The sequence below is a fragment of the Ipomoea nil genome, unplaced genomic scaffold (genome assembly GCF_001879475.1).
Source record: "Ipomoea nil cultivar Tokyo-kokei standard unplaced genomic scaffold, Asagao_1.1 scaffold0684, whole genome shotgun sequence".
NCBI lineage: Eukaryota > Viridiplantae > Streptophyta > Magnoliopsida > Solanales > Convolvulaceae > Ipomoea > Ipomoea nil.
Window position 1 is genome coordinate 165,562 of NW_017617112.1, and position 10,489 is coordinate 176,050.

Here is a 10,489-nt window from a genome sequence, read left to right on the forward strand (position 1 = left end):
TGCAGTTGAATTTGTTGCAATCAAGCATGTTGATTTCTTGGTTATACTCCAGTCAACTATGTACATTTTTTTCTTTCTTGTTCCTTCGAGTACGATTTCTTCTGTGGAATCATTCTTCACTTTACATTTGTCTTTGAAGAATTTTACTAGATATCCTTTGTCACAAAATTGACTTGTACTTAACAAGTTGAATTTTAGACCTTCAACAAAGTATAAATCTTCAATTTTTAAACCATTGCGAGATATTGTACCAATTCCTTTGGTTATGTCGTATCGTTCATTTCCACCAAATACGACTTTTGGTCCTTCGATATTTTTGAAATTCACAAGACTAGATTTATTTCCAGTCATGTGTCTCGAACATCCACTATCGAAGTACCAAATTTCCTGCAAATAAATTACACATTTTTAGGTACCCAACATGATTTGGTTCCTTGGGTGACTTATGACAACCTGGCTTCCTCCCACAAGGTGTTTTCCATGACTGTCAACTCTCTTAGTGAGCCAAGAACTTACAGCCAGGCTGTGCAACATGACTGTTGGCAAAAGGCAATGATTGCAGAGATCATTGCTCTCCAGGAGAATAGAACGTGGGAACTCGTTGATCTACCCCTAGAAAAGACCCCTATAGGGTGTAAATGGGTTTACAAAGTAAAATTGAAAGCTGATGGCACAATAAAACGCTATAAAGCGAGACTTGTGGCAAAGGGCTATCTCAGCAGCTCGGTGTTGATTATCTCGAAACTTTTTCTCCCATGGCAAGATTAACCACCATACGTACGTTTCTAGCTATAGCCGTGTCCAACAATTAGAGTATTCATCAATTGGACATCAACAATGCTTTCTTGCACGGTGATTTGAATGAAGAGGTTTACATGGTATTGCCTTCTGGCTTTGAAAGTGAAAGACCACACCAAGTATGCAGATTACTCAGGCCTCTTTATGGCCTTAAGAAAGCTAGTAGACAGTGGAATGCAAAGCTCACTAATGCTCTTGTTCGAATTGGCTTTAGGCAATCCAAGGCTGATCCTCTCTGTTTACTAAGGGTGATAGAGACAACTTCATCGCCTTACTCATCTACGTCGATGATATACTTGTTGCTAGTGACAAATTAGAGCTGATTCAGTCTCTCAAAGTGTTCTTGGACAGTACTTTCAAGATCAAAGATTTAGGGCAGTTGGGATTCTTCCTGGGAATTGAGGCAAATATGACAGCAGCAGGGTTAAACGCAAGTATGCGTTAGATATTTTGGAAGAAGTTGGTTTTCTTGAATGTAAACCAGTGAAAACACCTATGATCCAAGGGCTGAAACTCATGCGTAATGAAGGCACTCCTCTCATAGATGCTAGTACCTACAGAAGGTTGGTTGTCAAATTATTATACCTCACTGCCACCAGACCAGATATTACCTATGCTATCCAGCAACTAAGCCAGTTCGTAGATGCCCCTACGGACTTACACTTAGCAGCAGCTAGTCGTGTTTTGAGGTATATCAAGAGTTCTCTAGGTCAGGGACTGCTATATCCTACACACACTGATTTGCATCTCAAAGCCTTTTCAGACTCGGATTGGGTGACATGCAGTGATACTCGTAGGTCAATAACAGGATACTGTGTGTTCCTTGGGCCTTCACTTGTCTCCTGGAGGTTGAAGAAGAAAATCACTGTCTCAAGATCATCCTCCGAAGCTGAGTACCGTGCCCTTGCAGCCACAGTTTGTGAAGTTCAGTGGCTAACATATTTGATGAATGACTTGCAGATTGAAACAACTATGCCAGCAACATTATCTTGTGACAACAAATCGGCAGTTGCCATTGTCGAGAATCATGTTTTCCACGAGCCCACCAAACACATTGATATTGACTGCCATGTTGTCCGAGAAAAGCTGAACCAAGGGTTTATAAAGCTGCTATCTGTATCATCTGCCAACTAAGTAGAGGATGGATTTACAAAGCCTCTTCACCTTCCACAGTATGGTTGCTTCAAGTCTAAGCTGGGCATACAAGACCTCCATGCTCCAGCTTAGGGGGGGGGGGGGGTAATGAAGCATAAAGGTGACACTGTTGATGAAGATGAAAAGAATTAGTAGGGTTCTTTTGTAAATTGGCTTAGAGTAAAAGACATTTTTGGTCCTAGACTTATAGTGGTTTGGACAATTTTAGTCTTTTATAAAAAAATTTACCATTTTATGGATAGAGTTATTGTGGCGAGGACATTTTTGGTCCTCCGTCTATATTTTTGTTAGATAACCGTCTGAGAGAAGGGTAATTACGTCAATTTAGGCTATCTCCTTCTATCTATTATATCTATGTGTGTTTTGTTTTCTTCTCGGTCATAATTCGAAGGAGTCGGAGAGTCCAAGTTGCGGTAAAGGCATGGTTGTGGGCAGAGCATTTCGTAGTGCAAAACAACAAATAAATGAGGGTCAGAATAAAGGCATGGTTGTGGGACCAAAATCGTCCATCTCACAATAAAGAGATAGCCTAAATTGACGTAATTGCCCCTCTCTCATACGGTTATCTAACAGAAATATAGACGGAGGACCAAAAATGTCCTCGCCACAATAACTCTGTCCATAAAATGACAAATTTTTTTATAAAGGACTAAAATTGTCCAAGCCACTATAAGTCTAGGACCAAAAATGTCTTTTACTCATTGGCTTATTAGTTTGTTATAATTTCTTTTGCCGCCTTATCACCTTGTATATATGTTGCTTGCTTTGCTTTCTGCTAGACTAATGAAACAGTTAAACCATCATCTTATCTCATGAATCTTCCATCTCTCACTTATCTTTCCTCACACATAAATATGCAGTTAACATATTATTTGTCTGCAGTTAACAAATTATGTGTTTATAGTTAACAATTTATGTGCCTTCAATTTATCATACATAACTGTTTGAACTAAGGATCACAATGCAAGGGGAATCCTAGTCCATGACATAACAATTGAGAAATAGAAGGTGTGGGTGGATTCCTAGGTCATGGAAACAAACCTTAAATTGGTGCCTAATCTCTAGGGGTAAATTCGTGCGAATGTGTTTTGAAGTGGACATTACTAAGTTGTTGCTTGCTCGATTTAGTTTGAGACCAAATGTGCGCATGATTGAGCACGACGGCATCCACCTTGTATGTTTCAAGTGTGGCATTTACAGGCATAGTAGTTATCGATGCCAGAAAGACCAACCACCGGCCAAGGAAGGTGAAACAATACCATAATGGTAAGAAGTATGAAAGGAATAGTAAGAAATAGTAAGAAGTATGAAAGGAAAAAATGGATCGAACAAGCAGCAAACCATAATGGGAACGAGGGTAACAGTAAAAAGGATGGAACGGGGCCTCTCTTAAAGCTCCTAAGGTTTGCTGAAGGCTAGACTTTTGTCGAAAAGCTCTTATGGTTACAACCGAATTTATACAATAATTATTCCTAACAAATCATATATTTTTTCTTTGATTAAAGTTCATATTCCCTTCCATGGCTAGAAATAGCATTCAAGAATCATCATCACTCCTTGCAGGAAGCAAAGCAAAAAAAATTTCTGTAACAGTCAAAAAGACCAATACTCCATGTCTTCATCAACTTGTAAGTCATGGACACTTGTTAAGCTATGTTGCATGAAAATTTTCGTGAAGTTAGCAATCTCTATTTTGACTCCAAAATTGGCATAAACTCATTCGAAAATATTTTTGTGACATTTCTTAATTAATATAAAGTTTTTAAAAAACTCATTTCAAAATAATTTTAGAATTTACATATTTTTTAAATTTCAGAAGTTCTCCAGGAGCTTCTGGAGAGCTTCTCGTTGACGACCTCCGTCGCAATGGAACAATGGCACCGTCTGGACAACCTCCGTCCCAAACTCTCTCCATCTCCGTTGCGTCGCAGAGAGAAGGGAGGGATTTTGACTATTAGAGAGAAGAGAAGCGTGAATATTAGAGAGAACAGAGGCGTGAAGTAACTAATAAGTTTTTGATATAAAAAGATTTTCTTTAATTCAAACATTCCAATCAATTTAAACAAAATTTTAAATGGTCCAAAAAAATGTAAGACCGCATATACTTGGTCGGCATTTTCCGACTACTAAGAAACAAGTTGTCGTAAATTTCGACCCCTTTCCGTACAACCCAATTCTTTGACGGAAAAATGAAAAAAAAGTCAATTTTTTCGACCATTTTTGAGAATGGTCGGAAAAATGGTCAGTAAATAGAAGATTCCCAGTAGTGTTTGTACAAATTACAATTTACAAATTTAAAAAATTGCAAATTTAGTATGATTAATGGTGAAATATTATATTAAACTCACACTTCCATTCACGTGTATATTAGATTAAATTCACACTTCCTTTCACGTGTTCATAAAAATATATTTCATTTCATTTGGGATAAAAGAAAATTTTATTTTATTCACAGCCGCTACTGGTTATAAATACAGCGTATGTGATCATAAGTGGGAATTATGAAATAAAGTACCCATCGATCCAATGGCCCTAAAAGTTGAAGTTTATCAGAAAGAGAAAGTGAGGCCATGTTCACCAACTCCCCAAACCTTGAGAAACTACAAGCTTTCTCTCCTTGATATATTAATCTCGACTTTTTATAACCCATTTGTTTTCTTCTACGACTCCCCTGCCGGCGGCCCTGGTCGCCACGATTATGATGAGCTCAAGGACTCGCTCATGAAGACACTGTCCGTCTTGTACCCGCTCGCCGGAAGAATTAAAGATGGATCGACCATTGAATGCAACGACGAGGGTGCGGATTTTGTCCGAGCTAAAGTTACAAATTGTGATTTGGGTGAGTTTCTCCGGAACCCCAAACTCGAAGATATACGCCAGATGCTTCCACTTGATCCCTACCCAAATGCTATTGACCCCGCCCAGCCAATGTTAGCTGTTCAGGTGAACAGGTTCCGGTGCGGCGGAACTGCGGTGGCGTTCTGCATTTGGCACGGCCTGGCGGACGGCGCCGCGATGACCGGATTATTTAACACATGGGCGGCAATCAACCGTGGGGAAGAACCCAATAATCCCGGCGGTCTCGTCGTGGACGCCTCCACAATTTTCAGGCCGGGGAACTTCGTCAGCTCCCCGCAAAAGCCCCTTTCCCTCAAGAAACCGGGAAAGTACTCATCGAAAAGATTTGTTTTTGGCAAGCGGGATATCGAGCGGCTAAGGAACGATTATTATCAGCCATCGGAGCACCGCCGCCGTCCGTCTCGGGTGGAGGCGTTGTCGGCGTTCATATGGGCGGCGGTGATACGGGCAAGTCTACAGGCGAACCCAAACCTCAAGACGCATTTGTTGACAAATGTGGTGAACTTGGGAAAGAAGTTGAACCCGCCATTCCCTTCGCAGTGCCTAGGCAACATCAACCAAGTGGTGGCCGCTCGGTGGGAATCGGAAGCCGACGGGGGTGGAAGAGTTACTGCCGGGTTTCTTGTAGGAAGAGTCGCGGAAGCCATCCACAAGGTTACCGACGACTACGTGAGGGAAATGCACGCCGAGGGTGGGTATCTTAGAGCCCTATTAGGCGTAACAAAGACGCTTCATAATGCTGATGAGATTAAGGTTTTACGTATAAGTAGTATGTGTAATTTTTCGTTTCCTCAAGTTAATTTTGGGTGGGGCAAGCCCATATGGATTGGCCTGGGTTATACACTGGAGGATTTGGCTATTTTCTTGGATGCAGAAGATGGGGGAATACAAGTGTGGATTGGATTGGCACAGGAAGTTATGTGCAATTTAGACAAGGACATGGAGTTCAATGCTTATGTGTCTTTTTCTCAAATCTTTTCTGAACCGTCTTGTCCTCCGCAGTCTGCACTTTGCACTCTAGCTAGAGAATAAAGAAGGCCGGTTTAGGCCGGAGCGGATGCATAACAGTTGGTTTATGGATCTAGACTCTAGAGGTTAGGAAGGGGAAGGCATATATGCAAGTCATGCACATGCCACATGCGTCATATTGGTTCATCACGTACTTTATTAGAGTGTCATTTCTTATCATCAAATGATGCACTTAATTTGCATCATTTGATATTTTTACATGTTAATTTTCCATGCACCAATAATAAAGTTATATTTTCATTAGTGAAAATAAGATTTGATTTGTTAATTTGAAAGATGGATGTTAATTTATGTGTTTAAATTTTTGTAATGATATCATTTGTAATTTACAACAATATAGTTATATAGACAATTAACTTACACTAAATCTCAGTTCAATAAGTGATTAGAATAGAGAAGTTAATTCTTTTTTTTAAAACAAACAATTTAACTATTGTTAGGAATATAGCGAAATAATGCGGAAGCGAATAATTGAAAATTGAGAATTATAGAAGTTAAATAATAGGGAAATATATAAAATGACAAAAGAAATTAATAATGTGGGAAAATATATATATATATATATATATATATATATATATATATATATTAACTCTAAATATAGAGTACAAAAGCAAATATATATATATATATATATATATATATATATATATATATATATATAGATGTTATCTACGTGAGAGAATGCAAAAGGAAGAAAGAAGAATTCAATATTGATGTTGCAATGAAAACAATGAAACTAACCTATTATACATAGAAAAATAGAGAGAAATGCGCATGTGATGGGAGGAATGGCACAACAATTAGGCAATACATGCAGTACGTGCTTGCGGCAATTGCGATAGTGGAGGGAGTGCTGCATGGAATTGTCTTCAATTTGAGTCACAATAATTATTATCTTAACAATCTCCACCTTGGATCAAATTCATTATGAGAATCAACAACTGGAACAGTCGACTAAACTCAAGCACTGCTTGAACTTAGCAATAGGAAAAACTTCAGAATAGTAGGATGGATCAACATCAACTTCCTATGCGACTGAAAAAGCATAAGCAACCATGTTGGTTTCATCATCACTAGCATACCTAGCAGGTTTTTTAATTGTCCTCCTAGGACGATCCATAGCAATTGTAAACACAAAAAGTAAACTTGGTATATATTCACAAAATTCCGTGTATAGCGTGTGTATAATTCAAATGCAGGTACAAAATCTCTGTCTAGTCCTCTGATTCTTCACTGACATTATCTATTGAACTGCCTCCGGGATTCAAATAGCGTAGCCTCCGGGATTCAATTGGCGCGTGCCTCCGGGATTCAAGTGGCGTAGCTTCCGGGATTCAATTGGCGTGACTTTCAACAACGAACGTCAAGAATTTAGAAATAATCGACCTTGCAATGGATTTAAATTGCCTGCAAAATCAACAAAAATGCCTTCAAGTCTTCAAGCGTTCTTCAATGCCGTTATCTATTGCAGTGCCTCCGGGATTCAAATAGCGTAGCCTCCGGGATTCAATTGGCGCGTGCCTCCAGGATTCAAGTGGCGTTAGCTTCCGGGATTCAATTGGCGTGACTTTCAACAACGAATGTCAAGAATTTAGAAATAATCAACCCTGCAAAGTTTCAAAACACATGCAATGGATTCAAGCTGCTTTAAGATCCTCAAATGCCTTCAAAAGACGTCAAGATCTTCGAGACAATCAATTCTGCAAAGCTCCAAAGTACCTTCAATGGATTCAAATTGCCTGCAAAATCAACAAAAATGCCAAGCGTTCTTCAATGCCTTCAAGCTCTTCAAATGCTCTAGTTGTTCTTCAAATGTTCTCAACTCCTCAAGTCTTCAAGTTGTCAAGCGTTGTTCTTCAAGCTCTAAGCCTTCAAGTTCCTCAAGCTTTCAAGTTCTTCAAGCTTTCAAGTGTGTTTTGGAATGAAAACGAAGGCCCTATTTATACTAAAAGCTTAACCAAAATTCCTCAACCAACTCCCCTTTTTAGTTAACTAATTAATTAATTAATTAATTAGGAAAATGAACCTTGTCTAAGATCAAGTCCAGGTTCATTATTGTATAATCTAATTCATATTCAAATTAAATTATAATTATCTAATTCAAATATAATAAAATTAATATTATATTTAAATTATAATTATAATTTAAATTCAAATATGAAGTGGGCTTGGGCCAACTAATCAATTAATTCAATAGCCCAAAATCAAATTTAATTGGACTAATTAAATCAATTTAATTTCTATGATCCAATTAATTAAATTGGCCCAATAACAATCTCAACATCGACCCAATAACAATTTCGTCAGTCCATTTGTCGGGTTCAAATTTTCTGTGTCTACAAATTGCCCCCTCGAGACTTGTCGGGACACGCCACTTGATATGCTTGGACCGAGGAAGTCTCGAAAATTAACGGTCCTTTAAATTCATCGTAGTGCATCTAAATTCCATGAGCCTAAATGTTTGCCTGGATATTTCGTGAACCCAAATCAAAAGATTAAATTGGCACAAAATGAGCCCAATTGCGTGCTGGGATATTCCATGAACTCAAGCCATTTTAATCACGAAAGATTAAAATGCATTTTAATTTTATGAGCCTAATTATAAGCTTGGATTTTCCATGAGCCCCAAATCTATATGATCCTCCAGACTGTTTCAATTTCAAGTATAGCCAGAGAAGCTAAGCTCACTACAACCGTCTCATGCAAGATTGTAGCGGCATAACTAATCCCACTTTTGCAGGAGTCTCAATCATATTAGGATGCTAAATTTCAGTTAACTCCAACTACAATACCATCCCATCGTGTGCTATAAATGGGAGCCTCAACACATCCACATTCACGCCAATCACAAAGCAGAGAAGAGCAAGGAAGAGATGCTGATCACTGGAACTTTGTCCCTCAACAAGGTAAATGCCATTCTTATCATATATAAATAATTTCCTATATGAAGCTGGAATGACAACACGTATGGCTGCAATATAATATCAAAAAGGAAAGGAGCAACATAAGTGTAAGGAGCAATCCGGGAGCTCTGGATTTTGTAAATCGCCACTGTTGAAGCGCCTCGGAGAATTTTGTCAACCTCATGAAACAACGAGCGACGTGAATGGTGCCAAGGAAGTAGAACAACCATCGGAGAGCGGGAACCATACCGCCAGAGTGTGAGTTTCTACTTGCCGTGCTCGTACCTCGTTGCCGACGGAGCTCTTCATCGGAGTCACTGGAAACCGCCGCTCAACTATTGATGCCGCTCAGCCCCTTCGCCGGAGACTGTTCCTCGCCATCAACGCTGCTTGCGGTGACTTCTTGCTTTATTGGAGGGAAGCTCATGTCAAGATTTGTTTTGCAGGAGGGAAGCTCATGTCAAGATTTGTTTTACATGAGGGTGAGGCTCATGTCAAGATTTGTTTTGCAGGAGGGAGGCTCGCGTCAAGATGGAGACCGGAGCCTGCTGCTCAACCATCGGAGAAGGCCAACCGGTGAGCTGGAGTTCGTCACTGCCTTTGCCAGAGTTAGTTTTTTTTTTTTTTTTTTTTTTTTTTTTTTTTTTCAGAAGTTGCCGCTCACCCACTAACGCTGTTGGAGCCGCTTGAAGATTACCGCTCCGGAGACTGTTCTTCATCGAAGTCGCCGGAATTCTTTACCGTTTGTTGCAGGTTGCCGGACTGCTGGACGTGGACAGATGCACCCCCGTCGTTGCCGTATGTACCGAGAGAAGAAACGGACGAAGGGAGCCACCACTGGTCTACTGCAAACTGAACTCTTTTATTTTCTTTCTTCTTTCAGGGATGAGACCATGAAACTTGAATTAATGGAGAGATGACAACACAGTGTCCAATGTGATGACAATGATCACAGCCCATTGTGACAGCTGCACCCATCCCCTTTCGTTTTTTTTTATTTGCCTCACGTTTTTTCTTTCTTCTGCTTCGTAGTTCGTATCCCCTATTCCCCTCTTTCTTTTTCTTTTGCTTGCTTTTTCATTTTGTCTTTCATTTTCCCTTTGTAAACTTTCTGCTTTGTTTTTTTTCTTTTCACCTTTTTTTTTGTTTTCGTTTTTTGTTTCTTTTGATATTTTAATAGTAATACTAATATAATAATAATGATAATAATAATAACATTAATTATTATTGCACTTCTTGTCGCGGTTTTCTCGAATTTGGTATAATTTTAAAACACACGGTTTGGGATTAAAGAGCCTGGTGATATACAACGATCATAGCAATTAACGATCATAGCAATTAATCCACCACCCTTAACAACTGGACCCCTGAGCACGAAAGAGAAATTCAAAGAAATTCATGACCAATAATTGAAACTCTTTTTACCCATGCTCAACAATAATTCGATGCCACGCAAGCTGTCGTTCCATTAGCTCACTTTTTCATTATAGCTTCGAATTTGTATTGTTGTTTCGCTTTAGCTCATTCCTTTATTGGATTGTTAGCATACTTCTCTTGCATTTTAATATTCCTGAACATTAAAAGGAACCATGAAAACTACCCATAAACCTTCTCCTTGAAAGATTTAAATGAGATATGAACGTAGGAAATTCTGGACAGATTCGTGACTTTATTTCCCCTCGAATTTTGACCCTTCAAAAGTCGTATTCAAGTTTAGATGTCTTCATGAAAATTGTAGCTCT

At 39.1% G+C, this 10,489-nt stretch overlaps 3 protein-coding genes across 3 annotated transcripts; all 3 read left to right on the top strand.

Moving 5' to 3' along the window:
• The first annotated feature begins 480 nt into the window (after positions 1-480).
• LOC109175107 (uncharacterized mitochondrial protein AtMg00810-like) lies at positions 481-1,932 on the top strand. Its single transcript, XM_019324356.1, has 3 exons — positions 481-726; positions 1,046-1,232; positions 1,283-1,932. Exons 1-3 carry the CDS (start codon positions 481-483, stop codon positions 1,930-1,932), a joined length of 1,083 nt encoding a protein of 360 aa, XP_019179901.1.
• A 2,547-nt stretch (positions 1,933-4,479) lies between these two features.
• On the top strand, positions 4,480-6,079 carry LOC109175108 (vinorine synthase-like). The gene is made up of 2 exons (XM_019324357.1): positions 4,480-5,853; positions 5,898-6,079. Exon 1 carries the CDS (start codon positions 4,480-4,482, stop codon positions 5,842-5,844), a length of 1,365 nt encoding a protein of 454 aa, XP_019179902.1. The 3' UTR covers positions 5,845-5,853; positions 5,898-6,079.
• Positions 6,080-8,706: 2,627 nt separating this feature from the next.
• Positions 8,707-9,802, top strand: LOC109175147. Its single transcript, XM_019324400.1, has 3 exons — positions 8,707-8,750; positions 9,260-9,355; positions 9,440-9,802. Exons 1-3 carry the CDS (start codon positions 8,718-8,720, stop codon positions 9,665-9,667), a joined length of 357 nt encoding a protein of 118 aa, XP_019179945.1. The 5' UTR covers positions 8,707-8,717; the 3' UTR covers positions 9,668-9,802.
• Positions 9,803-10,489: the final 687 nt, after the last annotated feature.